Below are 23,677 nucleotides of genomic sequence, written 5' to 3'. Positions count from 1 at the left end.
ATTTTAGTCTCTTGTATTTGATGACTTGTATTAACTTTTCAACTAAGGTACATGTTGTTTCAATGGTACATAGACTTATGAAATGTGATATTTGCTTAACTTGCTTAAATAGTTAAGTTTTTCTAATGATTCTAATTATTTATGTGCATGGTTATATGTCTGAAGTGTTTTTTAAAGAATTTTATCATTCTTCAGCATGTCTAAAGATCTATTTTAATTTGATTATATAACAAATTAACCATGTCTCATTTCAATCCCTTAACTTTCATCCTGAATCAAAATAAACTAGAAGGCCCTAACTACATTGACTGAAAATGAAACTTGGATATTGTTCTTACTATTGAAGGCTTTAAATTTATGTTGGTTGAGAAATGTCCTATTAAGCTGGTTGAATCAACTGATTATAAGACTAAAGCCTATGATAAGTGGGTTAAGGTTGACAAGATGGGAAGATGCTACATTCTTGCCTCTATGAAAAATATGTTGCAACATCAGTATCAGTCCATGACTATTGCCTACGATAAGTTAGAATCTCTCACAGAGATATTCGATGAGAAAAATCGTGCTGCAAAGCAGACGGCCATGAAATCTCTCTTGACCACTAAAATGATTGAAGAAACTTCAGTGAGGGAGCACGTTCTTAAAATGATGTGTCTGTTAAACAAACTGAAAATTCTTGGTGCGATTATTGGTAAGGAATCTCAGGTAGAGATGGCCTACAGACTCTATCGGATAGTTTTCAACAGTTTTGCTTAAATTATAACATGAATAAGATGGAGTTATCTGTCACGACCTGATGATACCCCCTGGTCGCGACAATAACACTGACGACCACAAGTGACCACAAGCTAACCCATGAGCTGGTACCTTCTATTAGTATTGAATAAAAAGTAATAAAATGCATGTGCGGAAGATATGCTGATAAGATACTATAAAACTGAATACTGATATACGTAGCAACGACATGTTTGAAATAACTGATAAAATACTAAACTATCTATCTGAAACAACTGATAAAGACTGAAAGAACTGACTAACTATTTAACTGATTATTTGAAAGCCTCCAAACATCATGAGGAGTTCATGGGACAAGCCCCCAACTAACTACGACTAATTGAACATAAGAAATACTGAAATAATTGAGAAAACATATCATGTCCTTGATAGATGAGGAGTCACCACTACTGCTGCTAGGTAAGACTGAGCTATCTAAGAACGGTCGGGAAACTGTGATCCAAACCTATGTTATAAAACAATATAGCGCAAAGAAAAGTATACGGTCAGTACTCTGAATGTACTAGTACATGAGGTAAGGACTGTCTGAAACGCATGATATAACTGAGCATAAATGCATGAACATGTAATAACTGAGAATACAAGACCAAGCATAAACATATTTTTGAGATAATCTGAAAGACTGAAAGCTATATAACTGAATAACTCAGAATTTGCACACTTGGTCAAGCAAACCTGAACTGATATACACTAAATACTGTACAGAGACTGTGGGAGGTATTATGTAATTGACATGCCCCAATCTGAGCTAATTGGGGTCCAACCTATGACCCTAGTTGAAAGGGTGTTAGCACCGTATCACGGGTACTAAAACTGGCTGTATGGATCCACTTGTCTGATGTCCCAAAAGACTAGAGAGTCAGTCCTAAACTGGAAAGTGACCCCTACGAGAGTGTCAGTCCTAAACTGATGGGTGACATCTCATAATCTTATGTTATCTATGTAATTCCGGAACTTAGGGACTACTACTAAGGACTTAGTCCTAACTGGCAGATGAGCCCCCATCCCTAAGTTTTCTTGGTGCTAAATCCTACTCCAAATTGAACTGACACTGGTACTGAGGTGAATTAAATTTAACTGAATATAATTTCTGATAGTACTCATCATGGCATATTAACTGAGACAAATAACAATATCTATGATTTAACTAGATCATTACTTGAAAATCTAAAATCATATTAAATACATAGGTATTGGTTGTTTATAATCCGACAACACTGAATAACAATGAAACACAATAACAAAGCTTTAAAACTATTATAGGGGGTCATGGTTCAAAGACCCAAAACATAGACATTTCATCAAACATTTGAGAATCATGAACTTGAATATGGGAGTATCTTAAAACATGAGGAAACAACATGATTACATAGCTAGATTCACAATTCAATGTTATAATATGAAATTCACTGGAATATGACATGGGAAGTTGAAACTTGAAACGTGAGATAACCTAAATTTTCATGGAATTATTTGTAGACATGAATTGAGTCAAACTACTAAGGAAAAACATAAATCAAACTCATCTTGAACATATTTAACTTCACTATAAGGGAAAATTCATATTTTAATCAAAGAAGAGGTTTTTGGGATCCATAGGTGAAAGGGACCCATATATGAACAACATCCCACTTACATCCATAGTTAGATCCTTGAGGAACACTTTGAACTAGAAATCTTGAACTCTTGGGCTCTTGGAAGAAAAAGCTTGAATTTTTTCGCGGAAGAAGCCCTACTTCGCGGGCTTATCTCGGGGGGTTCTTTATTTTTGTTTCCCAAACACACCCATATGCCCGTTTAAAAATCCCTAATATCTCTCGAGACACACCTTTAACCTCTCTAAACATGAATCAACTAAAAAACCAATGTCTCGGGGTTGGAAAGGCCAAAATAAAATTTTGTGAAGTTTAGGAGTCTTGAAAATGACTAAGTCCTTAACACTTAGTGAAAATTTCAAGCCTTGAACCCCTTAAGCATGAAACTAGAGGCTGAAACGAGCTTAGAACTTTATGGGGTATTACATTATCCCTTTCGAAACTGATGAATAAACTACAAGAGGCAGAATCTATCATTAAACAACAAACTCCTCTTGCAGCGTTGTTGGTTGACAAGCCTTCGTCTTTGACTTCTAAGATGAAAGGTGAAAAGCAAAAAACGAAGAATCCTTGAAGGTTTCAGGGGATAATGGTGGTGTGGCTAAGCCTAAGGACAAGTGCTTTCGTTGCAAGCAACTTAGTCATCATAAGAAATAGTGCCCTTGCTACATAGCTAAGATGCAAAAATAAGGTACATCTTTTTCATATGTCGTTGAAATATTTTTAGTAGTTGTTTCTACCCAGTTTTGGGCTATATATTGGAAAGACACTAATTATACCTGCACTTCTTTGCAGGAGTTTTCAAAAACACAACACCTAAGTGAAAATGAACTAAACATGTTTTAAGCAAATGGGGAACCAACACCAGCCTTAGCTATAGAAAATATTTCCATATCGATTAGTAGTTCTAGAATTTTAACTTTAAATAATGTTCTCTACGTACCTTCTATAAGAAGGAATTAAGAAATTTATTATTTCTTCTCCTAGAATACATGATCTATTTATATTTGATGTTTTTCATAATATGCTACATCCAATGAAACGTAATAATGTTGATCAATCACATAAAAGAAAATGTATTTCAGAATTGTGTGAAACATACTTATGGAACTTGAAAATAGAGTTAGTAATAAGTTATTTTGAGTATTTTGTGACTTTCACAGATGAATACTCAAAATATAGATACGTTATTTGTTGCGCCATAAATCTAAATGATTTGAAAAATTCAAAGAATTTAAGATGGAAATGAAAAAGCAACATTTCAAACATATCTATGCATTACTATCTGATCATGATGGTGAATATCTTTCTACGAAATTCATCAAATTCTTATCAAAATCAGAAATTACATCTCAATATTCTACTCCAGAAACACAACAACAAAATAATGTGGCAAAATGACTTAATAGAACTCTTGTGAAAATGGTTAGATCAATGTTAAGTTATTCAGATTTGCTCTTTTCTTTATGCAGTTATGCATTAGAAATAGTGAAATATATTCTGAACTTGGTTCCTTCAGAATTAGTACCTTTAACCCCAGCCGAATTATGGAGTGGGGGAAAGTCTGGTCTATGGCATATTCGAGTTCCGGGTTGTCCAACACATGTGCTTAGAAAAAATTAATAAATTGAAATCAAGGATAAAAGTGTGCATTTTTATTGGATATCTAAAAGGGATGAAAGGGGGTTTATTTTACTGTCCCAAGGAACAGAAGGTGATTGTTTTGACAAATTCCATATTTCTTGATTAGGATTATTTAATAAATCATGTTTTAGAAGAAAATTTTTTTTATAAAAATTAGCAATAGAATAACTAATAATAAAATACAAAAATAAATTTTGGAAATCGTTATTGACATACCACTACATCCACATAGTGGGAGAAATGTCAACAGGCAAAAGGGTTGTATAAGAGCAAACACTTAAAGTCATGTTACCTCAAAGTAGTCGGACTAACATCGAGCAACCTGCAATTGTGGAGGAAAATATTCAGGAAAATATTGAGCAACCTTCCATTGTATAGGAGAAAGTTCAGGGTGTTCAAAATTTAAGTCCAGATGTAGCAGATTCTTTAGTGACTTGCCGTCGAGGTGGGATAATTATTAGAAAACCTTTATGATTTGCTCTCTTGGGAGAATCGTACAATAGAATCCCTAAGGAGCTAATACAAATCTCCTTAATTACATCGAAGCACTACATGGCAAAGATGGTAAAATATGAATTGTTGCTATGAAATCAGAAATAAAGTCTATGTATTTCAATTAAATCTGGAAACTTGTAGAACCACCTGTGGGATTCAAACTCATTGGTTGTAGATGGATCTATAAGAAAAAGAGAGGTGTGGATGAAAAAGTGTTAACTTTTAAGGCTAGACTTGTTGCGAAAGGGTTTAGTCAAAAAGAAGGAATTAACTATGAAGAAACCTTTTTGCCGGTAGCTATGCTTAAATCCATTAGGATTCTCTTATCTATTGTTTCCCGTTATGATTTTGAGATTTGTCAAATGAATGTCAAGATGACTTTCCTAAAAGGAAAGTCTTGATGAGTTCATTTATATGACACAACCAGAAGGTTTCATGAAAAATGGTAATGAAAAAGAGTTTTGTAACCTTAAGAGATCCATTTATAGTTTGAAACAGACATCTAAGTCATATAATACTTATTTTTATAATTCGATTAAGACTTTTGATTTTGATCAATGTGAAAACGAGTCATATGTCTATAAGAAGTGGGACAGAGAAAGAGTAGTTTTTGATTCTATATGTAGATGACATTTTGCTCATAGAAAATAATGTGAACATGTTGATTCTGTTAAAAAGTGGCTTTCCTTGCGTTTTGATATGAAAGACTTGAGTGAAGCGATTAATATCCTTGGGATCAAGCTCATGCGAGGTCGCAAACAAAGGATACTAAATTTATATCAAGCACATTAGATTGATATTATTCTTTCAAGGTTTAGTATGTAAAATTCCAAAAAGAGATTTATTTCTTTTAGGCACGAAATTACTCAATCAAAGGATCAATTGCCCAAAAACAACAGATGAGATAGAGAGAATGAAGGTGGTCCCGTATGATTATGATGTTGGAAATTTACTGTTTCCACCATGAAAGTCGAATATGTAGGTGCCTCTATGGCGGCTAAGGAGGCTATTTGGCTCGATAAATTTCTGAAAGAGCTTGGAGTAGTTCCTTCGGTTCAAATACTACTACCACTTTATTGTGACAATGGTGGTGCAGTTGCAAACTCGGAAAAACTATGAAGCCATAAAATAAGTAAACATATTGAGAGGAAATATCACTTGATTTGGGATATAACTCAAAGGGGTGATGTGAGAGTTTTGAAGATTAAGTCAAAGAATAATTTGGCGGACCCAATAACTAAAGGTTTAACCCAAAATGTTTTTGATAAGCCTGTGGAATAAATGAGTGTTAAAATTGTGCATGTATAGGTATGAGTCTAAGTGGGAGATTGTTAGAATATGCTATTAATCATGTGGTTTATGTTATAATGTAATATTTTCATTCCATGAAAAGATATTTTATTATATTACTAGAATCTTTATATGGATATATCATTATGTTAAAGTGCGTTTCCTTTACTTATATAGTAGACAATTTTTATAGAAGACCACAGTCTTGGAGAAAAATGCTTTGGACAAATTCTGCACCTGCTTCAATAGGTTAGCAATTTTGTTGAAACTTGTTCTGATTATGTTATCTAGTTTTTATATAGTTAGACTGATCCTTGTTAATTATTTTCGCTGTACATGTCTAACAATTCATCCATTTGAGAAGAGCTTTAGCTTCTGTTTTTTCTAATGATGAGATTGTTAACGAAAATAAGAAAATAATAAGCACATGAAGATGTAAAGGATGGTACTGTGAGAAGTAGTCATGTCTAATAGGTAGAAAACTTGATTTCAAGAACAATAATACAACTAAAGGAGGATAAAGGCCTCCTTTAGTTGTGAAATAATGAAAATTGTGGCCTATGATTAAACTTTGAAAGATTGGCCCAACTCCAATGTCCTTTTCTTTAGCAATTATTTTGTCTTGGACTACCATGAATTAATTCGGAAGCATGTTAGCATTCCTGAAATTTGAGTCCTTTCGTTAATTGTGCACTACAAATCGAGGGAATCTAAACCACAATTGTCCAAATGAGCTTTATTTGCCTTTAATGTCCATGTAGTTGAAATATTTACCCAGCTGCCCATGCTTCTCTCTTGTGCCTCTATAGGTGAGCAGTGGGAAGTGTTAAGGAAAGGTTTCCTTGCTTCAAGTTCTTGCACCAGAAAATTTGGATTTTAAGCATTGGATTGTTAGTTGTGATCACTTTCTACTATTTCTTGAAGGTTGCAAGTTGTTGAATTCAATCCCTCAAGATTTTGCTAGTATAACTACACTTTCTCTAATTTTACTACTATATAAGGAAGGATATCAAATTTGGCAGTCCTCACAAGGGCAGGTATTTCACTTCTTTAGTTAAGTGAATTAAGTTATCACCCATGGCAATTGATGGCGTCTTTCTGTTAAATATTTTTATTTTTGCCCTTATTATTGTTGTTAGAATCATTCCCACTTGTGTTCTTATAATTGGTTTCTTCTTGCAACCTAATAGATGACCTTTTAATTAAAACTCCATTTTAAATTAACAATCATTTTAGCTCAAAAGAGTTATTTTCAAAATAACTTTAATACAAAATTAAAGTTTGCAATAAATTCCAACTAGAACCTGTATAGTTCTTTTAATATTGTTCAATTGCTCAATTCTTAAAAATTATGTAATAAATAGGGTAACTTAATAAATAATAGATAACACATTATTTTTATTATTTTGTTTAGTGGGTATGAAAAAGAATAAATGAATAGTTAAAAGAAGGTGGATAGAATATTCTTTTATGGTGAGTGTAAAAGATAAACACGATAGGTAAATTGACCGAATGAAATAATTTATCAATCCAATTCAACTATTATTCAATATCCTTATAGATCATCATTAAGTTAATTTGAGTAAAGACTATAAATTAAGGTTGTAACTATTCCTATATATACTTGAAGTTATTAAAATATTTTGTCGTATAAGATAAAATAAATTGAATTTTGCAAAAGTCAAGCCAAATGAAATTATGAATAAATTAAAAATCAATAAATATTAAAATAAATCTATTTCTATCTATAACTAAGAAGTTACATATCCACAAATTCATAAAAATATCAATAATTTATATTTGTGATCTTCATCAAAATGTAATTATTAACATATTTTAAATTATGTTATTTTATAAAATATTGAATTACTTGTGGTCTTTTCATATATTCTAATTCTTCGTTAATACTTCCTTCCTCACAAATTAAAATTTTATTTAAAAATATCCAATTATATGATTAAGAACTTTAGTAATTATAAATTCACCCAAGAAAATTTATTTAACATGTTCGTCATTAGATTATGTTAATTATAAAGAAAAAAAAGTATGATATAAATTATATTTTAAGATTTTAGTTATTATTTTTACATCGTGAGTCTGGCCCGCACTTAGCACGGGTTGTTGAAAACTTTAAAGAATTCACCCTAAATTACATGTAAACCATTAGATAGAGATTCAAAACTAGAAGAATAGTAGAATACTAACCTTGTTCCACTGCTATAATTTGATTTGTAGAAGGACTTCTTTTCTTTAGAAAACAATTGTATGATCTTCTAAGTTTTAATACTCTTTTTGTAATCTTTCTAAGATGGGGTAGAGAAAGAGAAAAAAAATTACATACAAACTTAGGGAACATGATATTTATATCCTGACTCTTCTAAAAGGCACCCTTTAGTTATACCTTTTTAGAAGATGTACCTTTTCAATTATACCTCTTTAGAAGAGGTACCTTTTCAATTAAGTTTTCATCACACTTATAAAAAGGTCCATGAGGTTTAACTTATCCAAAATAAATCGATACTTATTAGATATTTAAATTTTAGGCCCAAATACTTTAATACTCTATTAGATCATAAATTGGGATTCTTTAGAGATAGCATATCTACGTATAATATATTAATATGTGAGTTCACAAAATAAAAAATTACTAACAATCTCCCACTTTGACCACATATATTTCTAAATAATTATTCATAGATGAAACTTTAGTGTGCATAAATTTTTGCGATCTTGATTTAAATATCTCAAAATAATCTGGTCCATCGATACCATTAATATATGATCAAAACAATCTTTGTAATATATATTCAAAACTAAACCCGTCTATGATCACAAATATTATGAATACTAATGACACAGATCAGATACGAAAATTACATGTAAAATGATTTAAGTCATGCCTATTTTCAAATGGTCCAACCTTATGACTTTAATAGTCTAAAATCACATTCTTATACCATATGCAATACTGCAATAGAACGTTAACATCTTTATTTTTCATAGTTATCAATAAACGCGCGAAATTCATAGATTTCATAAAACTTGAGTCTTGTAGAGAAAATAAACTTTAACATGTCAATAGCATAAATAAAATAACAACCTCCTACTAAAATGGCTCATCATCAAATTTGACAACACCCATATGAGCAACATACCCGTGAAACACTTTAGGTGGCAAACCCTTCGTGAGCAGATCCACAATCATCAAATTTGTACTAACATGCTCAATCGACTCGAGACGACTCTGAACCCATTCTTTCACAACCAAATACTTAATGTCTATATACTTTGACTTTGAAGAACATCGGTTGTTCTTCTAATATAACTCTTCAGACTTATTATCACAATGAATTTTCAATGGGCTTTCTATGACACTGACTATTTGCATTCCACTGATAATTTCTCAGTCATATTTCCTGATTTGATGCTTCATAGCAGGCTACATATTCGGCTTCCATTGTAAAAGAAGCTATTAATGTTTGTTTCATACTTTTCCAAGATATAGTTCCTCTAGCCATCATGAAAACATAATCTGATGTAGATCTCCTACTATCAAGACATCCAGCAAAATCTGAATCGAAATACCCTGTGATTTTTAAATGATCCGACCTCCGATAAGTGATCATGTAATCTTTAGTTCTTTGAAGATACCTTATAAGCTATTTTGCAGATTTCTAATGATCTATTCCCAAATTACTTAAATATCTCCCCAAAATTCTGTCTATGTACACAATATTTGGATGTGTACAAACTTGTGCATACATGAGATTTCCCACTGCTGATGCATATGGAATTTTATCTATCTCTTTCTTCTCTATGTCTAAATTTGAACATTGGCGCAAACTAACTTTATCACCTTTTTTTCATTGGTGTATCTCCTGGTGCACAATTTTGCATGTCAAATCTTCTTAGCACCTTATTATTGTAAGTCTTTTGCGATATCCCAAGAACATTTCTAGTGCGATCCCTATAGATCTCTATACCTGAAACAAATGACGCCTCACCTAGATCTTTCATTTCAAATTTACTTGAAAGAAATTTCTTGGTTTCATGCAATAAACCTACATCATTATTGGCCAGTAGAAAGTCATCTACATATAGAAAAAGAATAACAAATTTGCTCCCACTGAACTTGAGATATATGCACTAGTCAACGGTGTTTCCTTAAAATCAAAAGAGATTATCACCTGATCAAACTTTCGGTACTATTGATAGGATGCCTATTTCAAACCATATATGGATTTCTTAAGTTTAGATACAAGGTGCTTTGAATCTTGAGACTCAAAGGGTTTTGTTTGCGCCATGTATATTGTTTCTTCAATATCTCCATTAAGAAATGTAGTCTTTACGTCTATTTGATGTAACTCTAAGTCATAATGAGCTACAAGTGCCATAATGATTTTAAAGGAGTCTTTCGATGAAACTGGTGAAAACGTCTATTTAAAATCTATGACTTCCTTTTGAGTGAATTAGTTAGAAACTAGGTGTGTTTTATATCTTTAGATATTACCTTTTGAATCACGCTTGGATTTAAAAATTCACTTACAACCAATCAATTTCGATCCTTGTGGTAACTCAACAAGATCCCCAATGCCATTGTCTTTCATAGACTTTAACTCATCTTTCATGGCTTCTATCCATTTAGCAGAATTTTGACATGATTTTGATTGACTAACGCTTATAGGATCATCTTTCAATCCCATGTCAAAATCATATTTTTGAAGATAAACAACTTAATCATCCAAAATTGCATTTCTTCTTTCTGTGCTAGATCTTTTTTTAGGAACTTTAACTTTGGGTTGTTGAACGTGAGGTAATATCATTGTATTTTCTTCATAAACCTGGTTTATAGGTTGAAACATATTTGGTAAAGTACAATGATCATTTTCACTAGAATTGATATCATCAAATTCCTCTTCAAACACAATGTGTTTTTTTTATTACTCCCATTATAATCAACATCCATAAATTTGGTATCATGTTTCAAAAAATGATCTATTCGAGGAGTCATAAAACTTAAAATCTCTCGATCTTTCTGAGTAACCTACAAAGTAGCAACTAACAGTTCTTGAATCTAACTTCTTTTCATTAGGCTTATAAGTTATTCGGTTGGATATCACCATATATGCAAGTGCCTAATACTAGGCTTTTTACCAGTCCACAACTCATATGGGGTCTTAGCTATGAATTTGTTGGGAACTTTGTTTAGTATATAAACTGCAGTCTTTAATGCTTCCCCAAAAGAGACTCAGGTAAAGAAGAATGACTAATCATACTTCTTACCATATCCTTAAGAGTTTGATTTTGCCTCTCAGCTACACCATTTTGACTTGGAGTCCCTGGCATAGTGTATTGAGGTACAGTCCCACACTCTGTCAAATACTTTGCAAAAGGTCTTGAATGTTGTTCACCTGATTCATCGTATCTACCGTAATATACTCCTCCACGGTCAAATTTGAAAGCCTTAATTTTCTCGCCTAATTGATTTTCAAATTCAGCCTTGAAAATTTTAAAAACATCAAATGATTGCGACTTCTCATGAATTAAATAGAGGTATCCGTAACATGAGTAGTCATCTATAAAGTTGATGATTATTGTTGACCATTCCATAAAGTCGTAGAGAACGGATAACAAATGTCTGTATGTATTAACTCTAAAGGTTCTTTACTTCTATAAACACCTTTTTTTCTTATATTCGTTTGGTTTCCCTTAATACATTCTATACAAATTTTAAAATTTGATAAATCAAGGGAACTAAGAATTCCTTCTGACACAAGCCTTATTTGAATTCTTTGTTTAGAAATATGACCCAATCGCTTATGCCATAACATTGATGAATTCTCATTTGTCAATCTACGCTTAGTACAAAAATTACTTGGTTTCGGGTTTTCGTTACTGCATAAGGCTTGTCTATTTAATTTGTATAACTTATCAATTAGAGTACCAGCTCCATCAATATTAGAATTTAGAGAAATATTACAAATTTTATTTTCAATAGAACAATTGTATCCAGATATGTCCAAACAAGAAATAGAAATTAAATTATGTCTAAAAGACGGTAAAATAATTTTTTCTTCTAATTCCAAATGAAATTCAGTATCTAATGGAATTCTAAAGACACCAATAGCCTCCACATTTTCTTTATTTTCATTGCCTACATAGATATATCTTTTAGCATCAATTGACGCTCGGCTCCTTAGGCAATCCTGCATAGTAGCACTTATGTGAGTAGTTGCACTCGTATCTATCCACCAAGTTTCACTAGGTACCACAACAAAATTAGCTTCTCAACAAACGAAGTTGAGAAGCTTACCTTTCTTTTCATGCCAGCCAGCGTACTTGAAACATTCTTTCTTTATGTGACCAATTTTCTTACAAAAGAAATAAGTCTTTGGATTTTTGGACTTTGATGTTTCTTCGTCTGTGGTTTCCTTAGTCTTACTCATTTTTCTTTTATTTAAAGTCCTTTTTAATTTCAGAGATAGATGTCAAATGAGAACTTTCAATCTTTTCTTGTTTCAGTCTTTCCTCTACTTGCACACATTGAGCTATAAGTTCATTCAAAGTCCATTTCTCTTTTTGAGTATTATATGAAACTTTTAATGATTGAATTTGTGTTGGAAGGGAGACCAAAACTAGATCCACAAGTATGTCGTCAGACAATTCAAGCTTAAAGGCCCTGAGTTTCGTCACAAGATTAGACCTTTCCATAATGTACTCTCTTATTTTTCCTTTTCCCTTATATCATTTTGAAACTATTATGAAGAATAGTACTTATTTCAACCCTTTCATTAGCATCGAATCAATTTGCGGTTTCCTTTAAGAAACCTTTGGCATCTTTATTCTCTATTATACCGCCTCTTAAGGATTCCGAAATCTAGTGTTGCATCATCATCAAGCTCATGCGATTTGATCGCTCTCACTTCTCGTATGTAGACTTTTGTTCATTCGAACTAGTTTCGTTCAAGTATGCAGGGCGATCAAATCTGAATGCATAATCAAGATCCATGCAACCAAGAATAATTATAATATGCTCTTTCCCTTTCTTGAAGTTTGTGCCGTTAAGTAAATGAATGTTATTCATATTGGCAGATATAGAAGACACTATTAAGAAAACTAAATAATGCTCACAATTAACCATCAAATAAATCATGTATATGTGAAGATAATCAAATTAAATAAAAATGAAAGAAAATATAACAAATAAACTCAAAGTTGCATATTTATCAAACACATATACACAAAAGTGGGCCCATCTTAAGATACCTAACACAACATAATGATTTGGTCTTTGGACAGAAATAATAACTTCTAAATGGTACTCTTATACATAGTTCATGAACATTGATTACTAAAATTGCCTACCAATGTACCTTTCTTTGGACCAACACATTATTACCATGTATTATAAATGTACCACATATTCATAACTATCTGTAATCTAGTCAAAATAAGTTTCTTTGAAATAATTGTTTCGCATAGTTAAAATATACTTACATTTTCAAGGTAAATAAATCGCAATAAAGATTACATTGGCAACATATTGATTCAATCTACTCACTGTCAAAGAAAGAACACAAATAATGTAATATTATAAAAATATACAAAACTTAGAAGTAAAACACAAAAACAATTCTTCTGTAAAAAATTGAAAAGCGGCACAGAATTGCAATCTCATCGCTCCAAAAATGAGAAACTAGTTATGTTCCAACGTTTGAAAAAAATAATAATATCTGATAACTTTTCTTGAACCTTACTTGACAGGCATTATATATGCCACCAATAAAAAAACGGCTGACACTTTGTGGGGCAAACTAACAACTTGTTCAAACATTAGAAACAAAAGACCATAGAATGCTCATAAGGCAATGATTCTCTATTATCCCAACTTGTCCCAAAGCAGTAAACAACCTTGTTTCAGAAATGTCGTGTTAACAATCAACAAAGCTAGTCTGTTTCACATAAAGACAAACCAACAAAATAGTTTATCATGTTATTTAAATTTTGCCACCATAAGATATATATAATATTTAACACAATTACTAGCAAACGACACATTTTTCAAAGTGTCGCTCAGTGAGTATTGTACTAAAAATTTTCAAATATCACGAGTACCACTCAAGAAGTCGAATCACATCTAATGAATTAACAATACCTTGTTCTTGATACTATTTGTTGAAAACTTTAAAGAATTCACCCAAGATCACATGTAAACCATTAGATAGAGATTCGAATCTAGAAGATCAATAGAAATACTAACTTTGTTCCATTGCTATAACTTGATTTGTAGAAAGACTTGTTTTCTTTAGTAAACAAATGTATGATCTTATAAGTTTTAATACTCTTTGTACTATTTTTTAAGATGGGGTAGAGAAAGAGAAAAAAAAATTGGTACAAACTTAGGAACTATGATAATTATATGTTGACTCTTTTAAAAGTCACCCTTTATTTATACCTCCTTAGATGAGGTACCTTTTCAATTATATCTCTTTAGAAGAGGTACCTTTTCAATTAAGTGTCCATCACATTTATGAAAAGGTCCATGAGGTTTAACTTATCCAAAATAAATCGATACATATTAGATATTTACATTTTAGGCCCAAATACTTTAATACTTTATTAAATCATAAATTAGGCTTCTTTACAAATAGCATATCTATGTATAATTTATTAATATGTGAGTCCATAAAATAAAAAAACTAACTAACTTCATTTAATAGAAAATTCCAAATCAACAATAAATAATTTCACTTTTTAAAAATAAAACACACTCTAATATAAATTGATTAGCACTGAATATTTATCAGTGCATAGCTCATAAAATATGAATTTCCATCAGCTCAGACACAAACAAATATACTCCTCCCTTAGTTTTTGAATCTGTATCAGTGTATAGTTTCTGAAAATGGCACTTAGCGGTGCTTAGGCCCACTGGATATTTACAAATTTGGTATGCACTTGGTGTTGAAATTCATACCAACAGAACTGAGGGGTATATTTGTTTATATCCTTTTTGTGGGTGGAATGGATTAGATTAGGATATGTTTTATTTTTAAAAAATTAGGCATTTAACGTTGATTTAAGCTTTTTTGTTAAATGAATGGTACATGTGAAAAATTTCATGTGAAGGTAACTTTGGCCCCAAAATATGACAACGAGAATAAATTTGATCCAAAAATATGAGGAATGGTTTATTTGGCCAATTTTTCAAAGTGAAGAAATACATTCGATCATTTTTCCTACTATATATAAGTTTGTTTCTATCAAATACAACAAGATGAAAATGCATATCTATAATCTATAATCTATATCTATATCTATAATCTATAATATATTAAAAGTGTAAAGACCCTTAGAAAAGCAATTTGAATTTTTTACACTTCATTAAAACATCATGTAATAGACAAAATCGTCTTTTCATTATTTTTTAATCATTAGACCTTTCCTTAATTGAATTAAATTATATACTTAAATTTAGAACTTTAGAAAAAACTCAAAAAGAAAAAAGAAAAAGCATACGTACAAAAGAAACGGGAGGGGAAAATTTGTAAGAAATTACCTTATTCCATTGTACCTCTAATATAATCATTAGACCTTTCTTTAATTGAATTAAATTATATAATTAAATTTAGACCTTTAAAGAAACCAAAAAAATTAAATACTAACATAAATAATTTACTTAGCAAAAAAAAATACTATCATAAATAATTTATTACCATAAATTGTCTTTTCACTATTTTTTATATTTAAAACATAAATTTTATTTAAATTTAATTATTAGACCTTTCCTTAATTGAATTAAATTATATACTTAAATTTAGAACTTTAAAAAAACCAAAAAAGTAAAAAGAAAAAGCATACGTCCAAAAGAAAAGGGAGGAAAAAATTTGTAAGAAATTACCTTATTTCTTTTTACCTCTAATATAATTATTAGACCTTTCTTTAATTGAATTAAATTATATACTTCAATTTAGAACTTTAATAAAAACCCAAAAAGAAAATTAAATACTAACATAAATAATCTACTTAGCAAAAAAAAAAAATCTTATCATAAATAATTTATTACCATAATTAATTTTTACCTTTTCAAAAAAATAATAATAAATATCATATTTAAGTAACCTTCTTTTTAAGGAAAAAAGATGATGGATTTCTATAAATTGAATAATCTTCCGTCTACAACAAGTAGCATAACTAATTATTTTTGCATGTTTGTATGTAGCTTTGTTATTGAGTTTCTAACTTAATTTTTTGATTTAATATTCAAATTTCAGATTTCTTTTTTCTATTGTGCGGGTGTTATTGAGAAAGAATAACAAAATATCTTTTTATGTTTGTAAGTAACTTTCGTTATTGAATCTTAGATGTAAATTGTGATTTTTGATTTCAAGTTTTCTTTTTCATTACATTGAATTTCTTGATGATTTCTTTTTCTATTATGCTGGTGTTATTGATAAAAAATAACAAAACATCTTTTTATGTTTGTAAGTACTACGTTATTGAATCTTTGACGTAACTTCGTGGTTTTCGATTTCTGACTTTCTTTTCATTACAATTACATTGAATTTCATGATCATGAATAACAAATGTTCTTTTATGTTTGTTAGTATAGCCTCGATCGAGATTTATTTGACACGCCAGTCAAAAACTCATAATATTGTTAAAGGAAAAAGAATTATTGTAGATTTTAAGTACAAAATCTTGTGATAAGCAAAAGGGAGCGAATACGGTTTTTATGAATTGACGTAATATACACGTGCAGCTCACATACTTTAGTGGCTTATTACTTTTAGATATTTTCTTTCGAATCGTTGCAGATGAAGAATTTTGTAAGGTACAAAAAAAAAAAATTTCTTTATTTTCTTGGCATAGACAAAATATAAAATTTTACTGGGCACTTCAATAAACTTAACTAATTTTAATTTTTGTTTGTTTTTATCTGATACCTTTTTTCAAATATTTATTGTATTTTCTATGCAGGTTTGTTGCCTATCTTTTTTTGTAAAAGAATTGCTTTCTTTTTAGGAAAAAAAACATAGATAAAGAAAAGGTAATAGTACAATTTAGTTGACTTGGTTTCATTTTAGTAAATCTTATGAATTTGTAATTTTACTTGATAACTCCCTGAAGAAGTTTTTAATTTAATTTTCTTGATATTGGATGAATAAAAACTACCAGCCTAATAAACTCTAGACTAATTTTAATTATCTTTACATTCCCATAGAAAATTACTGAATTGTTTGCATGAAATCCGAAGGTTAAATGTCACACTTTTAGGCTAAAATCAAATCAAATTGCACAACTTTATTGTCAATAACTAATCGATCTTCTTAGTGAAGACACCGAGGAACAAAACATAATTACATTGTACTTCACAAATGATAGAGAATTGAATCACATGAGTTCACATTAGAGCGGACACTACAAACATTTACAAATTTCTAACCAATGAAAAGTACAATTTTTGACTAAATTCGATGCAAAATCTGAACACTACTTGTGTTGCATGTTAACATATCTTTAATCTTCAGCTATTACGCATGTACTTGCTGAAACAAAAATAAAACACGGTAAGTTTATTAAATTTTTCACTAAAACTATAAATCTAAAGTATACGATTAACTTAAAAATTAGATATACACATGAGTACAAAATTATTTTAAAAATAAAATTTACTGACAAATATAAGAGAATGTCAATTTATTCCATATTTTTACTATCTTATTTGTATCTTAGATATTACAAATGCTATATAATTAATAAAATAAATTATCCATCTTTACATGTTCAAAATTTATTTTTATTATTTAAACAAATATCATTTAGTGCAGCATTTAAACTCGTTAAAGTGAGATACACGTGCGAAGCGCTACACCTAAACTAGCATAAATAAAATATGTATAGCTAGTCTTCATACGGGAGGCCACCGGAAGTTCGAAATTGACCACCTTGAAGATTTCTCGTAAGACCTTTTTTACGGGACAAAAAAGCAAAGACACTTATTACAGGGTAAATTACAAATATGGCTTTACTATTTATTCTCTCCTAAAAAAGACCTACAAAATAAATAGTCATTTGGTCAGAAAAATTATTTATTTTTTTTACTAAAAATTATTTTATTTTAGTGAAAAAAGTGAAAACAATATGTCTTTAGCCATGACAATTTCAAATACAATTTAGAATTTTATTTGGAAAAGTGAAAACTCTTTCTTCTCTCACAAAATTTCAAAAATAAATATTAATGGTCAAACGCAACTTAAACTTTAACTCCGAAAAATTATAATTTTCATGGTCAAATGGGGCCTTGGCCTTCTTTCGGCTTTAATGTGTGGAACATATACTTATTTGCCCCTCTATATCTCAAATATTTTTAAACAATTCTCTATGCATGTTTATCTTTCAATTTATATTTTTTTCTCTTATTTAATATTACTCTAATTTTTTCCTTTTATCTCTTTTTGCTTGAAAAAATGGTCTAAGGCCCTTCTATCCTATACTCGAAATACCAACTACACACTCCAATTTTGAGGGAGTCCTATGATCACCTTGAACTGTTTAAAATTAGAATTATTACACTCTTAAAGTTTGACATGGCAAACAGAGAGTGTTTCACTCTCTTTAAGAGAGTGAGCACCAAAAAAATATTAAAACTTTAATTTTTAATATTTTTTATTTATTAAAATTATATATATAGATATATTTATTTATTTATATACATATATATTATTGTAATTACTATTATATTTTTCATTATTAATTTCTTTCTTCTTCCCTTCACCATATCCAAAATCTCTTCACCACCATCTCATCAATGCAGTCGTCGCCGCTAGCGCCATCTCAACCAACAACGCCATCTCCACAAAATCCACCATTTGACCACTTCATCACCTTCCTCCATTCCATTCCCCATATAAATCTTCAACCTTTTCTCCTTTTTTCATTGTCTATTTTTTTTTTAAAATCTTGTCAAAATTTCAAGAATTAAGAATCTAACATCAAAGAATTAAAAATCTTTAAGTCAACATTGTATTACTAATACCATGTCATTTTTACAACACTTCAATTCATGTTAATATTCAAATTGTGGATTTCATCTCACCCATCATCATCACCTCATTAGCTGCCACCGTTGACCCACTTTTCTTTCTCTTCTCCATCATAAGTCAGACAGTTTAGTACAATGTAGTTATTCACTCTAGTTGATTCCATCTGGTGATAAAGATTCGACGATGAATCAAGAATATTGATGTTTTGTTTGGTGAGAATGATGAAATTTTAATTTTGGTTTGTACACTGAAAATGGAGGAAGATAAAAGGAGAGAATAATAAAAAATTAAAAAAAATTGACTAGTCAAAATGCTTGAGTTTCACCCTTCAATAAAGATATGTTGTGGACTTTACGGGTGTAATAATTTTAATATTAAACAGTTTTAGATGGTCATAAAACTCCCACAAAGTTAGAGCATGTAGTTGAAATTTCGAGTATAGGTTTGGGGGGGGGGGGGGGTCTCAGACCATTTTCTCCTTTATGTTTTAATTTTTCTCATCAACCTTTACTTTTTTTCCTTTCTCCTCTCAAATTTCATTTTTTTCTCTATCTTTTTTTAATTCTTATTCTTTTGAAACTCATCTCGAAACCAGCGAGTTGCCTAAAGCCTAACTTGTTGTCTTGCTTGCTTTCGAATAAGAAAGACTAGTCACTTTAACTTACCTTCCTAGCTTTAGTGCATTAAGGTCTGTCTTTCTTTCAAAACCTTGTTACTTTGTTGCTATTTTTCATTTATCTCTTCTTTTTTTTTTTTTTAATTTTTATCATCCTTTATTTTTCTTTTATTTATTTTTTATTTTTTTTTCAATCATTATTTTTTTCTTTTCTCTTCTCAACTTCTTTCTCTTTTTTATTTTCTTTGATTGTTATTTTTTATTTTTTCTTTCAATTTTTTTCTTTTTTTTTTCTTTTTTCTCAATTTCTATTATTTTTGTTTCTTCGATTCCTTACAAACAATAAGTTACAATACATGGGCAAGAGTTGACATTATAATGTTGCGTCTTGATTTATGAGATGTCACATAACTCATTTCTTAAAGATAAGACTTAGCCCAAGGACTTTCAAACAACAAGTTGCGATGGTGCACTCAATGGGCAAGAGTGTCACACTACCACATTGTGCTTTTAGTTGTGAGATATAGTAAGACCCCGCAAATTCCTAAGCTTAACTCAGTCATTTAAAACTTGTTAAGGGGTCCCAGACTTAGAAAATTTTAGCTAAGTATTCAGACTTAGTGTTACTTTAGCCTTCGCAAGTTGACGACTCTATTTCACGATCCTCATGACCTTAAAGTAATGATATTTAGGTTGAATCATGATCTGGAATGTCAGTGGGTATTTCCGGACAAGTTTTCAATTTTTTGGACCTTGTTTGAAGAACATTTGGAAGTCCAAACCAGTGGATCGACGCGATCTCGACGCGCCACATTGCCTACCGTGTCGATGAATATTTCACTCTAGCTCCCAGTGCAAATTCTAGTGAATCAACACGGACTCAACGCGGCGCGTTGCTATCTCATCGATGCCAACGACGGACACATCGATCTACGCATTGCTAAACCAATTTTGAGTAATTAAAAAGTCGCGTCCTCAGGGGTATTTAGGTCTTTTTCCCACACTTATAAGTCCCTAAAATACGAAATTAAACTCTTCTAAGAGCAAAATTCACTCATTCTTCACAAATTGCTCTAAAGAACAAACCCTAGGAGATTTAGATTCCAACTCAAGACTCAAGAACTCCCCAAAAATCTTTCAGAATTCAAGCATTAAGGTATGTCAAGTATATATCCAAAGGTTTCTTCCGCCCTTGGAGTCCAAGAAACTATTTTTAAAACTTCAAGTGTGTTGATTCCATGAATTTCATGTTAGGTTTGATTATATTCATGATGATAATAATTAATTGGGTTTCTAATCCATGTTTGTTACAAGTTTCATGTGGTGTTATTTGACATATGTATAGAATCATGTGAATCCATGTTAAACCCTTGGAATTGTAAATGGGGATTTGAATTATGATGCCAATATGTTATTTAGTGTCATGTGCATAGATTATTTTTTTCAAGTGTTTGATAAAATGTCTCCATGAATAAGTTATGATCAAGTGCACATGGTCATGCTTTACAAGTTTATGCTATGATTTATTTTCATGCTATCGAGTCCTAGGGGTATTCAATGCCCGAAAACTTAGTTGTTTACCTAGAGCTATAGCAGTTAAAGAATAGTTTCAGTAGTACTCAGTAATTAGTATCAGTTCAGAACTCAGTAGTATTCAGTTCAGAATCAAGTAGTAGTCAGTCCAGAACTCAGTAAACTTAGCCAATTTACAAAATTTAGTCAGTAATCAATTTAGTACTTAGTGAACTCAGTCCAGTTCAGTTAGATAGCAAGATCAGTAATAGTTCAGTGAGGCCCAGAACAGTTTAGAAATTAATTCAGTGTCTTTCAGTTGGGAGTAGGATTTAGTATCGAGCAAACCCAGGGATGGGGCATTCCTACCAGTATAGGATTTGACCCTTAGTAGCAATCCTCGCATTACAAAACTACATAGCCACCATAGGTTGAGACATCTTCCTGTTAGATTAGGATTAATATATCTTATACGAGTTTTCCTGCCATCGACGGTTGACGAAAGAGCTTTTTGTCAGAGAGGGTTAACTCACAACTTGTCTTTACTTGTGGCACGGTACTGACACCCTTCCAACTGGGATTATAGGTTGGACCCCAATTAGTTTAAAAAGGGGCATGTCGGTTAGATGATTACCATCTACAGTTTTAGTTTCATTTTCAGTCTCAGTATAGAACTCAGTCCAATTTTATAAATTCTGGACTATTAGGTACAGTCACTCAGATCAGTACGAAACTCAGCACTATTTTACAGAATCAGGATTGTTAGATACAGTGACTCAGTTATTAGTAGTACAGTGTTAGTAAACTCAGATATCAGTTAATTAGTATTCAGAACCTAGTATCCAGTTTTATCATGACTTTAGTTACAATTTATGTATTTATTCATGTACTCTCATTCAGTTATACACATGTCATTCAGTCAGTATTGTTCATGCATATGAATCCATGCATATCAGCCTGTCTCACTTAGCATACCAGTACATTTCAATTACTGACGCATACTTATTTTTTATGCTATAATATCTTATATCATAGGTTCAGACACACAGGCTCCCAATCGCACTTAGTAGCCCAAACTTTTCAGCAATAATTCTAGTGGTGATTCCTTATAGTTTGAGGACATGATTATTATTTTAGAATCTTAGTTTATCAGTTTCAATAGTCAGAGTTAGTTGAAGACTTATCCCATTAACTCCTTGTTCAGATAGTAGAGGCTTTTCAAACTAAAGTAATTTTTCAGACAGATGTTCAATTTACAGTATTAATTTCAGTAATGGATTTTCAGTTTTGAACCTTATGGCTATTTTCACCTAAATTCTGTATTTTTACGGTATTGTTATTTAGTTACTACTGCAGGTACCAGTCCTGGGTTAGCTTGAGGTCCTTCAGGATTATAAACACCATGTAGAGTCTAGGGTATAGACTCAAGGCATTAAAAACTTGGTATCAGAGCCTAAGGTTCAACAGAGTCCTAGGAAGTCTAAAAGACGCGTCTAGTAGAGTTTTATGCATGAGTGTGTTGCACACCACACCTATGGGATGGAGGCTATTAGATGTTTAGGAAAGGTTTCCCTTGTTTCAGTATTCATGTCATGCGAGTGAGCATGAGCTCCAATTGAACTCTTAGTCTAATCCTTTCCCCTTCCATTTATAGAACATGCCTCCAAAGAGGACTAAGAGAAGAGGAATGGAAGACCAGCCAGCACCTCAGCCCATCCAGCCAGATCCCCTGGATGAATGCATCTCCCATGATAAATTCAAAATAGCTTTCACCACCCTAGCTTATTCTGTGGCAGCCCAGAAAGAACACCCAGCTATTATTCCGGCCAACCTAGTGGCCAATACTGCTATAGCCAAGATTCAGGACTTCACCTAAATGAACCCTCCATCTTTTACTGGGTATAAGTCAGATGAAGACCTACAGGAATTTCTTGACCAGGTGCAGAAGGTCATAGATATTATAGGGGTGACTACTAGTGAGAGTGCCAAGTTAGCTGCATATTAGTTGTAGGAGATGGCTCACTCATGGTTCAAACAGTGGAAAGTAGATAGGGCTACAGATACAGGGCCCATAGAAGGGAGGAGTTTATTGTTGCTTTTCTGGATAGGTTCTTCTTGCTGGAGTTGAGGAAAACAAAGGTTTTGGCATTTATAAATCCAAAACAAGGAAACATAATGGTACAAGAGTATTCTCTCAAGTTTACTCAGTTGGCCAGATATGTCCCTCATATGGTGAAAGATAGCAGATCAAAGATGAGAAAGTTTGTGTCTGGTGTGTCTAGTAGTGTGGTCAAAGAGTGTAGGACCGCAATGCTAGTTAAGGATATGGACATATTTAGGCTCATGGTCCATGCTCAGCAGATAGAAGAAGCTAACAATAAAGAGAAGGAGAGGGAAAATAAGAGAGCAAAAACTGTTAGTTTCAACTTCGCTCAACCTAATTCAGAGGGTGGAAATCATTCTCAATTCCTTTTGAAATCTTTAGTTCCAGCTCCATCCTCATCCAGTGCTCTAGTGCCAAAATTCAGAGATGGCAACAAAGACAGGGTCCCAGGCCCTAAACCTCAGGGTTGTGTTAGTAGTGCCTGAACAAATCCTCTTCGCCAGAAGTATGGAAGAAACCATCAGGGTGTCTACAGAGCTGGCAGTAACATATGTTTCAGATATGGCAAGCTAGGCCACAG

At 31.6% G+C, this 23,677-nt stretch overlaps 1 protein-coding gene across 1 annotated transcript; it reads left to right on the top strand.

Annotated features, from left to right (window-relative positions):
* Positions 1 to 357: 357 nt before the first annotated feature.
* Positions 358 to 756, top strand: LOC107864810. The gene has a single exon (XM_016711232.2). It carries the CDS (start codon positions 358 to 360, stop codon positions 754 to 756), a length of 399 nt encoding a protein of 132 aa, XP_016566718.2.
* The last annotated feature ends 22,921 nt before the right edge of the window (positions 757 to 23,677 follow it).

This window comes from Capsicum annuum, chromosome 3, assembly GCF_002878395.1.
Source record: "Capsicum annuum cultivar UCD-10X-F1 chromosome 3, UCD10Xv1.1, whole genome shotgun sequence".
In the NCBI taxonomy this organism is placed as follows: domain Eukaryota; kingdom Viridiplantae; phylum Streptophyta; class Magnoliopsida; order Solanales; family Solanaceae; genus Capsicum; species Capsicum annuum.
The sequence above is the reverse complement of the archived record's forward strand: the minus strand, read 5'-3'. Positions and strand labels throughout refer to the sequence as shown.